The following is a 15709-nucleotide window of genomic DNA, read 5'->3' on the forward strand; positions in this document are numbered from 1 at the left end:
TTAAAAAAAAAAGTGAACGTGTAGGTTAACAGTTAAAACCTTACCAGCTATACACAAGTCCGTATATAACACCTGTTAATAAATCAACGGGTCAAACTCCCTATTAAAGTTAACCGGAACAAAAACTATTTCAGATCACGTCACGAATGGCGAGAGGGGGCGAGGGGATTTACAGGCATTGTGTGTGGGAAAACAGAAACATGCCTTTTTTCTTTTGTGGGACTAGAGAAAGGGAGAGCAAAAGATGACAAATCGATGCAGTTTCCATGATCTTTAATAAAAGGCACATGTACAGCCATAGTGAGATGAGTGAGTCCATTGGCATAGAGAAAAAGCATTAGAACACAGAAATAAAGATGAGGAAAGGAGGAAAGAGAGAGAGAGAGCGATTTGCCTTACAGTAGAATCTACTTTAGTAAAATCTTCTTGTTTTCATTCAAGTAATTCTAACATTAACATGTCACCTTCCTAATTGAACCCATCCCAATCCTTACTGATACACTACCAAGTCACACAGAACCGGGCCCCAGCGGCCCGCTGCTCTGCTTAGGGCTGTGATTGTGTTTCCAGAGGAGATGAGGTCGATATGTCCAGTTAGAAAACATGGGTGGGGTGGGGATCTGAATTGCGTGTTCTGCGCCCAGAACACCACGGCCGCCACGCCACGCCTGCTCGTCACTCCTCGGTCCGTCCGGTACGGCTCGCTGCTCGCAGAGGGAATCATGTACAGTGGGATGTGGACTGGAGCCAATGGGAATCTCACAGTTGTAGGATTTGTATACGCACAGACACACTTTTACACGCTCACTCTCTCTCACATTCACACGCACATTCAGGAGAACACAAGCACGCTTCAAAAAAACTAAAAGAAAAACTAAAAGGCGTAGTTCACAGGTACTTTAAATATTTAAGGTTAAAGAGAAATAAAATGACTTAAGTTAGCATATTATGATAAAATAGAACTAACACAACTGTAAGGAAAAAGGTAAAGGAGGAACTACCCCAATGCAGCCAGAGGGCCTGCTATCCTGCTGTTGAAAGGTCATGGTAGGGTAGTGGACGAAAGGGCCACCATCTTAGTTCATACAAAATGGCTGCTATTGCCAAAACAAAATGGAATTGTATGGCTACAGATGGGCACAATGCTTACAGGGCACACAAAGATGCACAGCCGCAGGCACACACACACACACACACACACACACACACACACACACACACACACACACACACACACACACACACACACACTGCTCAGTGTAGATAAGAGTTCAAGAGTTTTTTCCCGCTTCACATTCATGTCTTCAGAACAATGGGGCTTGTACATTAGAATGCATCACTGGATTATTTTGTTTGCCATACTTTTCCATATTGAGAGGACTCAAGAGTTTTAGTACTGTAAATACAACTTAAACTAGGCTAATGTATGTCTACCAACATAAGAACTAACATTCAAATGCTCCTCTGCTTCCAGAAATGGAGGCGACATCGTGATGGGGAGTAATGTACAAGCCCACCACGCAGCTCGGGCTTCACTTCATCTTAACTTCAAACCCTGTCTGTTTCCTCAATCATGCTCTCTCTAAACAGACACACACACATGCACAAATGCAGTGGGTATGTCCAGCTTTGGTTAGTGTGTGTGTGTGCTACCTTTGGCTGTGGGGGGAGGGGGTAGGTTTAAGGTAAGACAGCCTGCAGTCAGAGAATGTCCACAGGCACACTTCAGCCAGGCTCTGGATAACAGACCAGTATCCCCAGTAACCCCCTCTGTCCCAAACTGCATGCCCCAGTCTCTGGAGTCAACATCCCCCCCCGCCCCATCCCATGTCCGCCCGGTCTCCATAGCAACCCTCACACTTCCCCCAAACAGGGGGTCGGACCATCATGTCAAAGGAGGTAAAAGTAAATAATTGTTTGTTTGTGTATGTATGTGTCTGTATTTGGTTGGATGTAAGCATGTGCATAAAAATGTAATGTACCTTGCGTCGTGTAGGACTACATGCATCTGCGTGTGTGTGTGCGTGTGTGTGTGTGCGTGCGTGAATGCATGGTCAGAGGTATCAGTGGTCCAGTGGTGTCTTTCTTTTCCTCCACCGCCCTCCTCCACCTACCCCTTCTCATCCCCGCTCCCGTCCAACACCTCCAACCCTCCCTCCCTCCCTTCCCGCCTCACCATCAAAATCAGGCCCCCCCCCCCCTCCTCCTCGTGCTCCGAATTATTTTTGGATCTGGAAGATGAAGAGGCGCAGGTTGATGTTCTTGGCGGCCAGCAGCTTGTTGCACTCCACCGAGTCGGAGATGGGCAGCAGGACGTACTCGGTCTCGTTGGTGTCGTTGCTGAAGGCGTGGTGGTGGATGACGGGCTTGATGCGCACGTCGTCGTACGGCCCCTTCAGCAGCAGGAAGGAGCACTCCAGCGGCGAGTTCACCTGCGCACACGGCACACAGCCATGAGGGAGGGCGTAGGGGCACACCTAAGCCTAGTAAGCACCCCCTAATAGGCTAGGCAGAATTTCCGTCGCTTTCTCGGGTTGAAATCGGATTTGCGTTAAAGAAAGCCTTCTTGGGGCGCCATGGTAGAGCGGGTACCATTAGGGCTCAGTCCTGACCGCAGCGACCCGTTCGATTACTACCCGTGGTCCTTTGATGCACGTCCTCCCCTCTATCTCCCATAGCTCCCAGTGTATCTCACTCTATCATAAAGCATGACAATTCTAAAATAAATCTTAATTTTTGACATAAAAAGATAGCCTTTCTCAAGCTCGGGATTGGGCCTTACGAATGGGATTGGGCCTTAGGCCCAATCCCATTTCTACACCTTACCCCTTCTCCTTACCCCTTACCCTTAACTCTTCCCCTTACCCCTTCAAAATGGGATTGGGCCTAAAGCTCTACTAACAACACACTTCACTGTAAATAGCTGCGGTTTGGTAAGTGCCTCGGCTCGTTCTGTACATTTAGGCCTGTTGTTATCTAGGCCTGAGTATATAAGAGTGTATAAGGAGCCACCTTGTACACACGGCGGACCCACTGAGGTGTAACACCGGCTGACGGTGTCAGTTCTAAGGTGGAGGTGTCCCGCGGTGGTACCTTGCTCTTGAGGAGCAGCTGGAAGGACAGCGTGCGCTTGCAGGACAGGTTGGGGTTGCGCTCCGAGTCGTTGACGCGCGCCTTCAGCACCCAGGTCTGGTTGAGCACGGTGAAGCGCGGCGTCTCGTAGTACAGCCGCGTGATGAAGTCGTCCGTCCGGTACGGCCTGAACTGCACCTCTGCACCGGAGCGGGGGAGAGAGAGAGAGAGAGAGACAAAGGGAGGTGAGCTCTCAAACACGGCTGTCCATCCCTGCCTGTGTGTGTAGCACATAGGAACATCCCAACGCATGCAATTCGTTGGTTACATTGCTAACATAGGGGAATCGGGGAACATGTACCCTTTACCCATGGTTGTTTTCATGCCATTTCCCACCAATCGTTTAAAGTCCCCTCCAAAAGGTCCCGGGTTCGATCCCCCATGTCTTCAGCCCAACTTGTATGCAAGAGGTCTTAATATTGTCTTTCCCCTAAAACACGGCAGCACAGCCGCCAGAAGAACAGAAGCCTTCCCTGAGCGTACCTGTGAAGCCTATCTTCTCGTAGCAGAGCAGGCCGAAGATGCTGTTGTAGAGCTGCATGTCTCTGCGGTGGCTCTGGTCCATCTCCCCCAGGACCCCCATCAGCTCGGCGCCCGTCTTGTTGGGGTGGGAGCATTCGCCCTCGTGGGCGGGGAGCTCGTGGAAGGGGCCCTGCCACGGGCAGCCGATGCGCTTGTACTTGCACAGTGTCACCCTAGCGACACATGGGGAAACGTGCCTTAGTAGCCGATCACAACCACAATGCAAGCGTCTTAGAATCTTTGACAGGAGGGATTATGTTCATTTGATAATTTGTTCTTTTGTAGTCGATTTGAGCATTTTATTTAAAGTTCAACTCAATTTCTCCAAACAATCTTTAGCGTCTACTGCAGGGAAGCGATTCTGAATAAAGATACACTCGGTTTGGTTTTTTGCCATGGTTACTGCCCAGAAAATGGTGATTCCATTAACACGTTGTCACAGCAACGGCGCAGGCATCGCGGTCCCCTGAGAAGGGTCGCTTGGCGTCATGGCAACACCACCACTAGGACATGTTTTGAAACCCTGCCTCTCTGATTCTATCCAAGTCTAAACATGGCGTTGATCGAGCGTTTAGCTTCAGGCAGGCTCATCTCCTTGAGTGGTCAGCCGCTGACTTGACCCCACGCGGAAAGTGTGGGGTTCAAACCCAGACTTTGTTTCTAGCTGTAGGCATCCCTAAGCAATGTGACCGATTGTTTATGCGATAGACTACAGACTCTGTACCACATTTCACAATAATCGATGAAACACTAACACAGTGATCACAGCCACTACTTATGGCAGCGCTGACCTCTAGCATCGCTAAAGGCTGTCATCATGGTTTTAAAAAGAACAATTCAAGGGCCCTTTAGTAATTGCACTCTTTTACAGGTGTACCATTGATGCTTATCTTCATGCAGGCTGTCAGGCCCCAAGTCTGTCTTAATCGTTACAAAGAGAATAAAGTTTTGATTATTTTAAATTTTTGTATAATATTTACAATTATGAAGAAAATGTTGGGGGATAGTTTAGTTACGGCAGCAGGCGTGTGTTGCTCAGGTGGCCGCCTAAGCTGTAAAGTGCTGTGGGAAACCCTGCATTTGTTCAGGATAAAACATCTGCTAAATAACAAACTAGTAAACACAACGCTAGTAGTAGCAATATTCTGATAATTACAGGTAAGGGCGTGTGCAGGTGAGGCAGTTCACACCCGTGTGGCACACACACCTGTCTTGACACTCCTCCTTCTGGTGTCTCTCCAGGGTGGAGCGGGGGAACTGTTTGAGGCAGAAGGGGCAGTCTGCGGGCAGCTCGCTCACAGCCTTCTCCACCGCGAGGTTCCTGCAGCACAGGTTCTTACTGATCTCACACCTGCACCCAGGGGAGGGGACACACACACGGCCACGGTCAGTCACTGGCGTCACTGTCAATGTATACACGCATGGATACACTGAAGACACGCACAAGGATGACTAATGCATATTTTTCATGCTCAGTGAATATGACTTTTTAATTTAATTTATTCAATTTGACCATATACCTGAAGATTATTATTTATTTTTTTCAGAAGACTGAAAAATGTGTTGTATATGTATTTTTATCATAGTATATAGTATATATATATAAAAAAGTTTCCACAGGTGTTATTACCACATTATTTTTCAACTTCTGCATATGGGAGAATAGTTCATCGTGTGTGTCACTATATGAAGCATCAGCATGAATCTCATTCTCTCAGAAGTAATTCTGAACAAATTGTACATAAATATTCCCCCTGCAGGGGGGAGGGTACAACTCAAGTGTCTGAACAGCTGGTTTTGCTCGATCTCATCCTCATAATAATCAATAAAAAATAAGGGTGACCATTTGTGCCATTACACTTTAACGTGGTGTGTACCTGCAGTTGGGACATGTGGCTTGTTCCTCCTTAAGGCGAGAGTCGGCCAGGAGGTGAATGAAACAGCCAGCACACATCAGGTGCCCGTTGGTGCACTGTGGTGGAGAAAGGGTTAACGGGGGTGAACACACACGGCGTGTTGTTGCTGCTGTTGCTTATGTGTTTTGGCGAGGCAGGAATGCTACAGCAGAGAGTGGTCTATTTTTAATTGGTCAATGGTTCATTCAAGCTCTGCTCTCTGAAGAATGTGGGGAGGGGCTATAGGGTGTGGCTGGCGTTGGGGGTGGATGTCAATTTAGGTTTTGGTTTCAACTACCAGTGTGCTCGTGCTGAGGGGGGGCTGGGAACCCTGGGTACTTGCTGAACCAGTTATTTGAGTGTATTTTACCTTAAGTACAGTCCTTGAGACACGGCAAGCCTTGGGCTCAGGCCAGTACAGCTGACCAAACGTGTCTGGGCATGCCTATTTAATGTTATCTTGAATCAATATCTGGCTAATGTGATTACTATGATATTAAAAGAAAAAGCAAGGTGGAAGATTGCGAGATAGTTTATCAAGTGGAAACCAGAAGATATTAAGACAGTATGAGGTGCTGTTTAGTTACTAAGTGGTTATAGGGGCGAATGTGTGTGATTTAGACCATGTTTACCTGGTAAACAGATGCCTTGGGCAAGTCAAGGCAAACGGTGCAGCACAAAACAGAGTACAATCTCTCCTCCAGCTTCCCTGCCTCTCCCTCGGGCAGTCTCACCCTTTTCTTGGGTGGCTCGTCGGGGTCAGTTTCGGGCCCGTCTCGTCGAATCGCGACCTCCTCCTGCATTGCTGCAACCCCCGCGACAGCCTCCAATGCTGCCCCCACGGCCACGACCCCCAATCCAGACGTGGAGGAGCCCGGGGCCGCGACTCCCATGTCTCGCTCTTCCAGTGAAGACATGGTGTTGATTGTCAAGATATGTGGAAGTCCTGCCGCGACCCAATTCAGGGCGAAATATTAGCAGGTTAGCCCAGATGATAGCGTGTATTCTGTGCGGCTAACGGTCAGCTGACATCGATGGGCTAGGCTAGCTACAGCACAAGGCTGTCAGTGAGGAATGCGGGCGATGTTGCAATAATCACAGTACACGCAAATGCATCAACACCCCGGCCGTCTGTAGAAAAAAAAAACTCGCAAGCTTGTCTTAAAGTGTCACATTACGCTCAAGTATTAGATAACTATTAGGAAGACTTACAGTAGTGCTAGCAGACTATGGGCTAGCTCGTTGACAAAAACACAGCAGTCCTTCCCCTGGCCCGGGCAGAACAAAACAACTCAGGCGTCACTCGGAGGTGTTTTCGACGCCGTTATTCGCCCTGACAGCGCACGGGACCGCCGTGGGACCGCGGCCCAGTTCGCCCGCTAGGCTGCCTCGGTGCTCTGGTGCCGACGGACCGTCCAATGGACCCTAGACGTGTCGGTGTTGTGGGGCTGCGGACGGACACTCGGTTGGGTCTCGTCTCTTTGGCTACACAGCCATCTTTGTTTTATTTTTTTCCTGTCCGTCTGGTCGACTTCAGTCTTCTTAACCTCTACGACTCTCAATCAATGGCGTAATTAGATGCGGTCAGGAACTAGGCGAATTCGGCTCCCAGTATCACAAAGTGGCAATATTTGGCCAAAAACAGGGGCTCCTCCAGTGCCAGCTTTCGATGCAGTCGTGGATTGGCTGACAGTAGAATGTTTTGTTGTATCAGATGACTTGGGTTATTTAAATACTTATATAGGGCGCATGCGTAGTGAACACCTGCAGGTGGTGGCAGGACTTGAAAGGTTACCAGAAAAACATATGCGACAAAATGAAGAGAATATGGGCGTTACCTACTATTATTATTGCCAGAACAAGAGGACTTCTGAGACTTACCCGTTGTTAACACGCGATGCTCGCCCGTTATTACAACGTAGGTACACACTGCGTTGCGTCAGTGTTTTCCCCAAAATAAAGTGTTTTCTTCTTCCTTGGTATATTGAAGACAAAATCAATGACTATCAAACTGCAATATAGAACCCAGCTCCTGGTTGTGTATTTGTAAACAAAGGGACCAACTTGTTTCAAGAAAAGATAAGAGCATTGTTGACTTTGGACTTTAATACTGGTCTTAAAATGTTCAATACGGATGTGTTTGATGGACTGCTTTACCAACTTCTGACTTCAAGAGCTGTTGTATAAGGTTGCCTTTGCATATACGGATATACTAGGTGTGTGTGTGTGTGTGTGTGTGTGTGTGTGTGTGTGTGTGTGTGTGTGTGTGTGTGTGTGTGTGTGTGTGTGTGTGTGTGTGTGTGTGTGTGTGTGTGTGTGTGTGTGTGTGTGTGTGACTGTTAGCTTGCGTGTGAGTTTGTGTGTCTGTGTATGTGTTTGCCCGCCTGTGTGTGTTTGGGGGGGACGAGATGTCATGTTGTCAGCTGGCTGTAACCAGGACGGATATGCCTTTTTTGGTCAATGAGCCAATGCCTTGCAGCCTGACGTCACTATCTTACGCAAATAGAGTTCAACACACACACACACACACACACACACACACACACACACACACACACACACACACACACACACACACACACACACACACACACACACACACACACACACACACACACACACACACACACACACACATACAAACACAAACTATATGTGTGAAATTGTGTGGCTTAAAATCAACCTTCCATGTCGATATACGCCAGATTAATAATTGATTAATTTGTCCTCGATAAAAAAACAAAACAATGCAAATATTACAGTTAGATTTGTTTATTTATTAGTTTAGTTTATTACTAGTAGATCATTTGTAATATCCACATTGTCAGAAACATATTAGCTTCTCTAGATATTAGTACATGGTGTGCAAGTGTGCGTGCGTGTGCTACAAGGTAACAATGTGATTATGGCATCCATTGAAAAATACAATAAATATAAACGTTTCTCTATTCTTTCAGTGGCATGTACATCATGGCAGAAGAAGGATGACCTTCACAGAACTACTTTAACTTTTCCACCTGGGATTCCTGTGTACAGGGTCCTGCAGCCTATAGCCCCCCCATGTCGCCCTGCTCACTCACTCCTTCACCCCGCCCCCCATTTCAGCACACAACTCTCCTCGTTAATCAGCTGCCATTCAATCACTCAGAGAGTGAATCTGGGCCTCCCGTCTTCCAGGATTCAGGGGATTCCAGGCGGTGCAAATCAGCAGTATTGTCTGAGACGGCAGCCTGGGGGGTGGGCTCTGTGATTTGTGATTCCATCATCTTAGATTGGAGAACAGAGAGGGGGAAGAAGGTCGGTACTGGGGGTGAAGGTGGGGGGGGGGGGGGGGTCGCAGTGGTTCAGGGGCTGGTGGTTGGGCTGGAGGAGGGACTGGGTTCCGTCGGTCCAGTCGGTGGCTGGGTTTGTTTTGATGTGAGAGAGCTCTCTAGAACCAGGGGGCGGAGGGCGCCGGGTGCCTGTGGCTGCTGGAGGACGTCCTGAGCAGCACCTGGGGGCGACGTTGCCGCCGTGTCCATGGTTCCCGATCGGGGGGAGCGTGCGTGGCTGTCCGGGGGGGCGGCCGGTGGCAGTGGCGGGGAGGTGGAAGGGGTCGGGGAGGAGCCTGGCCGTTCAGACGGCGCGGCGTCGGCGTCCACCCCCGCAGGGTGCTCTGCTGCGTCGGCCTGCCGTGATCCCTCCTCCCGCCACTCCGGGGCCCCTGGGTTCAGCTCACGGTGGGCCCCTGATGGTTCGGTAGCCTCCGCTGCGGGGCTAATCTGTGCTTTGTGTGTAAGCCCCGGTTGGCTGTCTGCGTGCGCCGTCCTTTTGTCTCTGGGGGCTTTCCCTGTGGACGTCTGCCCTCGTGTGTCTCTGGACTCTGCTGCTGCCAGCGCGGCGGTAGTCTTGTGCAGCCTCTGTGTGAGCGCCCCCTGTCTGCAGGCAGTGGCCATGGCCTGCACCCAGGGGTGCTGTAGAGACTGGGAGGCTGAGAGCCTCTCGATGGGGTTACCCTGGAGCAACCCTTTGACCAGGTCTTTGGCTCCTGTACGTGCATGCACACGCACACACACACACACACGCATGCACGCGCACACATACACACACACACACACACACACACACACACACACACACACACACACACACACACACACACACACACACACACACACACACATGTAAAACAAATAGAGATTGCATGACTTGTTAAACACATGTTATTTAATCTACCGATGGGTGTACCATTGCTGTCCTCACCCTCTGAAACAGGGTCCCAGTAATTGGAGAGAAAGTGGACTTTTCCCTCCCTTATGAGCTTGAACAGCTCCTCCTGGTCTCGATCCTGACTGCGGAACGGAGGGAAGCCACAGAGCAGTATGTAGAGGATGACCCCCAGAGCCCACACGTCCACCGACAGACCATAACCTGTTGGGGGGTGAGAAATAATGATGTCAAACCTCATTAATGACTGGAATCCTACCCTTGGATTTGTCATTTTTCATCTGTCCCAGATTGAAAGACATTAATAGAATAGTGGTATAGGAGGAGGGGCAGGATAGTCAAGTGGTTAGGGTGCTTGAGTCCACCTATAGGTGTACTTGAGAAACCCTACCGGCTTCCCATGGCTTGGACGAAAAGCATCTGCTAAATGATTAAACGGCAAACGATCTATAGCAGCATAGGCTACATAAGCTAGGATGATGTACTTTACCATGACGGAAAGGGATTGACCTTACAGTGATCTGAAACTCACCTGTCTCAGAGAGGATCTCTGGGGCGACATAGGTGGGCGTGCCACAGACTGTGAAAATAGGTTCTGTGACCACCATGGCCAGACCGAAGTCCCCCAGTTTAAGTCTATTGCTGCCATCGGCCCTGCACTCAATCTGAGGAACACAAGGGGGGGGGGGGGGGTTGAGAACCTTTGATAGAACAGCGATCGTTCAGTACATCGCCTGGGTGGCTCCAGCCGCTCACCAGAAGGTTTTCCGGTTTGAGGTCCCGGTGGACGATGCTCTTGGAGTGGATATAACTCAGCGCTCCGCTCACGTCCGCCACGATGAGCCCCGCCTCGTCCTCTGGGAACTTCCCTCTCCTGGCGATGGCCTCGAAGAGATCTCCGCCGTTGACCAGCTCCAGCACCAGGTAGGCCTGGGTGTGCGTGTGGTAGTGGGCGAACAGCCGCACCACACACGGGTGCGACAGGCTGCCCAGCAGGCTGAGCTCGTTCTGCATCATGTGCTCTCGGCCAATCAGCTTGGAGCGCTCCACGATCTTCATGGCCAGGCTCAGTCCGGTGTCGCGACGCCGGCACTCCCGCACGATCGCAAAGTTCCCGTCGCCGATCACACGGCCGATGTCGTAGCAGCGCTCGATGTCGGACAGGGCGACCTCTTTCTTGTCTCGCAGGAGGTCAAAGGGCACCCAGCGCTGGGTCTCCTCGGGCTCCGGCGGCCCCCCTCGCGGGGAGTTTATGGACGAATGTTTTAATTGTTCCAGGCACTGTTCCTCCTCATCTCTGATCCCCCGCTGCGGGGCGACGGCCCCCAGACGAGTGCTTTTGGGATGCTTCGTAGGGCTTGGTTTGGGTTTCCTTGACACGGGAGGAAGTGGGACTCTCTTGGGAATCTGATCAGGCAGCTCAGAACACACTAGCAGTTTGTTCCGCCCCGCTAAGCAGTTTTGACACAACGACGGAGACGGAGCGTGTGCTCCCCTCAGCGCCTTGTCCGCCTGGAACAGACCAATCCCAGAGGGCTGCTGCTCCCTAGTCCCGCCTTTCCCCCGCAGCGCCTGCAGGTGATTGGGCGGGTGGGTGGGTTGTCTGCAGGGGTGTTTTTCTTTTGGCTGTCTACAGCCGGCGGGGCCGTCGTGGTCGTGCCTGCGCGTCTTGCCCGCGTGGGGAGGGGGCTGCGAGGTTCTCCGGGCGCCCTGGTGCGGCCTCGCCTTGGCGTCCCACTGCGCGTCGGGCTTCAGCGGCGCTCGCGGGTTCGTCCGGTCGTCGTCACCGTCGGCCGTCTCCTCGCTGTACCCGCTGTCGGCCTTGGCGGCTTTATCCGGGGGGGGGCGGAGCCTCCTCTCCCAGGCGCGCACGGCATCGGCACGGTAACGAGACGGCTCCGGGAACAGCTCCTCCAGGGCCTCCTGCACGCTGCGCAGCTCCGGCCGGGCCCTCCCCAGGGCCAGGAACGCCACCTCGCCTCGGAAGAAGTCGCTGACGCCTCTCACCTGGGGAGAACGGCGTGACGGCGTCCTGATTAGAGCGGCAGGAAGTGAGCGGGATCCACCCAGTGCTGTACGCAACACAGCAATGTTTTCCCTTATTGATATTTAAATTAACGTGTGTATATATTTATGCGCACACACTTTTTATGTTTGTAGCCACATGTATTACATAAATAATTACATTATTTATTTTGAGACGCTATTGTCCAGAATGTCGTATCCCAAAAAGTGCAAGAATCATTTGAGCATAACACATATAGACATGTAAAACCTTTTCACTAATACAATGGACTGTTGAAGAAAAGTAGGCAGTATGTATCGGAAAAAATCCTCTACCCAATACATTATTTTCCCAAGAATTCAACATTGGACATTATAATTTGAATTATTCAAGCATAATAAGTAATTCAGATACTACCTAAAAAAACTTTAAAAAAACTGAAAACCACCCTCTTTACACACATCAGCTGTTTCCAGCATGGATCCTAGCGTGGGTGGTTCTGTGGTTGCACCGGTCTCTAGGGGGGCGGTGGGGGCTCACCTCCCGCCCATGGGGCGTGAACAGCCTTGTGACCCGGCCCCTGTGCCAGCGAGGAAAGCCCAGGGCCTCCGAGACATCGAGTAGGAGCTGCTCAAACGAAACCACGCCCCTGCGGTTCAACAGCACCGTTACCTTGGAAACAGACCCAAAATGGTCCGGTAAACAGAGACGTCTTTGAGGGAAAAAAGTGATTAACATATCATCGTTTTAGGACACCACAGAATCCCAGTGCACCAACTTGGAAAACCTTCCTATCTCCTGATTTTGAATAAAAGTTGAAGAGGTCTATTTTATACCGGCAATAAGACTCCCTAGCTATAGCTTTAGACGTTAGCCATGAAGAGATTCACTACATTTACCAGTTATATTCATTTATGTACCAACACACCTTACCAAAAGTAGTCTCACAAGTATGCCTTCAGATTAATAGTGATCAGGATCAGGGATTAAAGCCCAGCGTTTGTCAAGTGCCAATCAAACCACCACGCAATGAACCACAATGTGAACGACCACAGGGGGTACCGCGCTACCTTCCGCAGGTCGCTGTGGCCGCAGGGCCGTGCCACGGTGACCAGCCGCGGCCGGCCGGCGCTCTGCTCGGCGTGGCGCGTGTGGAAGAGGGGGAGGGGGGGCGGCGGGCCGCAGCGCCTGGGGGGGCCACCCAGCGCCGCCCCTGTAGGGTGGGGCTGAGGGGCCCAGTGGCGGGGTCCGTCCCCGACGTGACTCGACGGGGAGATGGCGGGGACTGGAGAGCAAGGGATAAGGGGGGGGGGGGGGAGAGAGAGAGAGAGAGAGAGAGAGACATAGAGAGAGAGAGAGCGAGAGAGAGAGAGAGAGAGAGAGAGAGAGAGAGAGAGAGAGAGAGAGAGAGAGAGAGAGAGAGAGAGAGACATAGAGAGAGAGAGAGAGAGAGAGAGAGAGAGAGCTTGATTACCATTGATGGGTACATGTGAAAACTCATGTAACTTGACCCTGTCGCTCACTATTGTCCTTGATTCTGTGCGTGTGTGCGTGTGTCTATTGGTGTGTTTGTGTGTGTGACGGAAAACAAATCCGGCTGATCAGATTTGAATGTTTTCCATCCCATAGAGTGCAAGGGGCCATTTGAGATTCTTCAAGAACCCAATTCATCCAGCTGAATTATTGATGCTTCCTTAAGAAACACACGCAAGAATGGAGTAAACGCACACACACACACACACACACACACACACACACACACACACACACACACACACACACACACACACACACACACACACACACAGACGCTTAACAAAAGCTGGCCCTCGTACAGGCTCATTATCAATAAAGCATTACACACACATCTCTGACGTTTCACTTTCTGACACCGATACACGGGAAAGGAAAACGCACTCTAGCCTACAGTGACCACAATAGGGCCCCGTTGAGTAAGACAACCTGGCCCCTGGAGATACACACTCTCCCCCCCATCCCACCCACCCACACGCATCCACACGGACGCAAGCACGCACGCACACAAGACGCACACACACACACACACACACACACACACACACACACACACACACACACACACACACACACACACACACACACACACACACACACACACACACACACACACACACACACACACACACAATGGCCCTCAACCCTCTTCTTCACAGAGACACAAAGCGCTAGCTGTCCCGAAAATGCCCGTAAAGGGCCAGGGCCCAGTTGTGAGTCAGGGGCTTGTAACTTGAAATGTTATGGTTGAGAATGTAGGTTATATATATAACACAACACACAGGCACATGAAGCCATCCCATGAAGCCATCCCAACGCCCGTTAGGGTTCAGAATGCACAGAGGACCGTATTTCAACGCACTACTACTCGATGTCCTTGTTATTGAAATGTTTTATTTGACCAACCTGTCAACCGGTTATCTCTAACGTTGCACTCCCATTCTATAAATCAATAATGAAGGATATTGAAGTACAACATAGATAGAAAGACACTTTTAAAGATACTCAGTTGATGTCAAGCTACAACCACGAAGCTCTTTTAGTAGATCTTGTGAGACTGATAGATGTTGGATATCCTGCAGTTGTTTTTTTATGCATTCAATGAATAAACTTACTGGTCGCTTTCCATTGGTCTCCGATCGCGGGGTATCCTGGCTGGGCTTTCCATGCAGGCGTCATCACTGTTCAAACTAAAAGGAGGACGACAAAAGTATCAGGAAACCCTCTGCGTCTTCTTTACACCTGGAAACGGCGTATTCCTCGTGGCTTCGGCTGATGGAGGTTGTGCGTATTCGAGGTTGATGAGACGTGATGCGCGCACTTAGTAGAGCGGCGGCGTTGACTGGAGTGGCGGCGGTAGCGCGCCGGGGGGAGTGGAGTGGGGCCAGACGGGGTCGCGCGTTAAAGTGGGCCCCAAAGGTAAACAAACAGCAGGGCCACGGCGACAACTAGCGTTACGTCGGATGATGTGATACTCTCTGACATAATTATCGGTAACTCTAGGAACTGGGGGGCTTAAGAACCGTAGTGTGGTGAAAAGAAGAAGGAGATCGCCTAGGCTTGAGATGCGTTTCTGGCCATGGAATTCTTCGGAGGGACTGTATGGATGGGAAGCTGAAGGGCTACGTTGAGCTGTAGAACACTGAATAGTGAATAACTATAATTGTATGTTTACAAATCTACACTTTGCAGAATCAGTGCACTATAACTTAATGGAGGGGGGGGGGGGGGGGGCAGCTAATAATAGTTTTGTAGGACTAATAATGGAAAGAATTCTCATGGGAGACCACCGTTTCAGTTGCTAATGAAATCACCCACGCATGCACATCCGCGGGCGCGCACAGACACACACACACACACACGCACACACACACACACACACACACACACACACACACACACACACACACACACACACACACACACACACACACACACACACACACACACACACACACACACACACACACACACACACACACACACACACACACACACACACACACACACACAGCTGTGTCCAGCTTTATGCACACCCTCTCACGGGACATGGGGCCGTTGCCATGGATACTGCTAACATTGGATCCCCAAGCAACAAGTCCTTTCCCGGATGCTCATCCTTGATGCATACCGTGTGTGTGTGTGTGTGTGTGTGTGTGTGTGTGTGTGTGTGTGTGTGTGTGTGTGTGTGTGTGTGTGTGTGTGTGTGTGTGTGTGTGTGTGTGTGTGTGTGTGTGTGTGTGTGTGTGTGTGTGTGTGTGTGTGTGTGTGTGTGTGTCTGTGCGCGCCCGCGGACGTGCATGCGTGGGTGATTTCATTAGCAACTGAAACGGTGGTCTCCCATGAGAATTCTTTCCATTATTAGTCCTACAAAACTATTATTAGCTGCCCCCCCCCCCCCACCCCTGTGTGTGTG

At 50.6% G+C, this 15709-nt stretch overlaps 2 protein-coding genes across 5 annotated transcripts; both read right to left on the reverse strand.

The window, feature by feature from the left end:
• Positions 1–256: 256 nt before the first annotated feature.
• zftraf1 (zinc finger TRAF-type containing 1) lies at positions 257–7458 on the reverse strand. 4 transcript variants are annotated; one of them, XM_060042625.1, is made up of 7 exons: positions 6762–7457; positions 6182–6495; positions 5532–5626; positions 4811–5005; positions 3616–3827; positions 3094–3272; positions 257–2432 (listed from the first exon to the last, which is right to left on the reverse strand). In XM_060042625.1, the coding sequence occupies exons 2-7, from the start codon at positions 6464–6466 to the stop codon at positions 2220–2222; spliced, it is 1179 nt and encodes a 392-aa protein (XP_059898608.1). In that variant the 5' UTR covers positions 6467–6495; positions 6762–7457; the 3' UTR covers positions 257–2219. The 4 variants fall into 4 exon arrangements, with proteins under 4 accessions (XP_059898608.1, XP_059898611.1, XP_059898607.1 ...); XM_060042628.1 differs by having other exon boundaries at positions 6284–7458; XM_060042624.1 differs by having other exon boundaries at positions 6182–7458.
• An 847-nt stretch (positions 7459–8305) lies between these two features.
• dclk3 (doublecortin-like kinase 3) lies at positions 8306–15059 on the reverse strand. The gene is made up of 7 exons (XM_060042629.1): positions 14409–15059; positions 12831–13045; positions 12301–12432; positions 10512–11762; positions 10288–10420; positions 9792–9959; positions 8306–9576 (listed from the first exon to the last, which is right to left on the reverse strand). Exons 1-7 carry the CDS (start codon positions 14470–14472, stop codon positions 8894–8896), a joined length of 2646 nt encoding a protein of 881 aa, XP_059898612.1. The 5' UTR covers positions 14473–15059; the 3' UTR covers positions 8306–8893.
• Between the last annotated feature and the right edge of the window lie 650 nt (positions 15060–15709).

This window comes from Gadus macrocephalus, chromosome 22 (genome assembly GCF_031168955.1).
Source record: "Gadus macrocephalus chromosome 22, ASM3116895v1".
Lineage (NCBI taxonomy): Eukaryota > Metazoa > Chordata > Actinopteri > Gadiformes > Gadidae > Gadus > Gadus macrocephalus.

What these genes read in the sequence shown, in the direction of transcription:
- dclk3 (XM_060042629.1), bottom strand. Translation starts at nt 14,472, where the DNA reads ATGACGCCTGCATGGAAAGCCCAGCCAGGATACCCCGCGATCGGAGAC. An exon ending in AGACCAATGGAAAGCGACCA is followed by an intron (nt 13,046 to 14,408) that starts GTAAGTTTATTC and finishes CTTGCTCTCCAG; the next exon opens with TCCCCGCCATCTCCCCGTCG. An exon ending in GCCACAGCGACCTGCGGAAG is followed by an intron (nt 12,433 to 12,830) that starts GTAGCGCGGTAC and finishes TCTGTTTCCAAG; the next exon opens with GTAACGGTGCTGTTGAACCG.
- zftraf1 (XM_060042624.1), bottom strand. Translation starts at nt 6,466, where the DNA reads ATGTCTTCACTGGAAGAGCGAGACATGGGAGTCGCGGCCCCGGGCTCC. An exon ending in ACCTGCACACGCCCTTACCT is followed by an intron (nt 3,828 to 4,810) that starts GTAATTATCAGA and finishes ATGTGTCGCTAG; the next exon opens with GGTGACACTGTGCAAGTACA. An exon ending in CGAGAAGATAGGCTTCACAG is followed by an intron (nt 3,273 to 3,615) that starts GTACGCTCAGGG and finishes GCTCCGGTGCAG; the next exon opens with AGGTGCAGTTCAGGCCGTAC.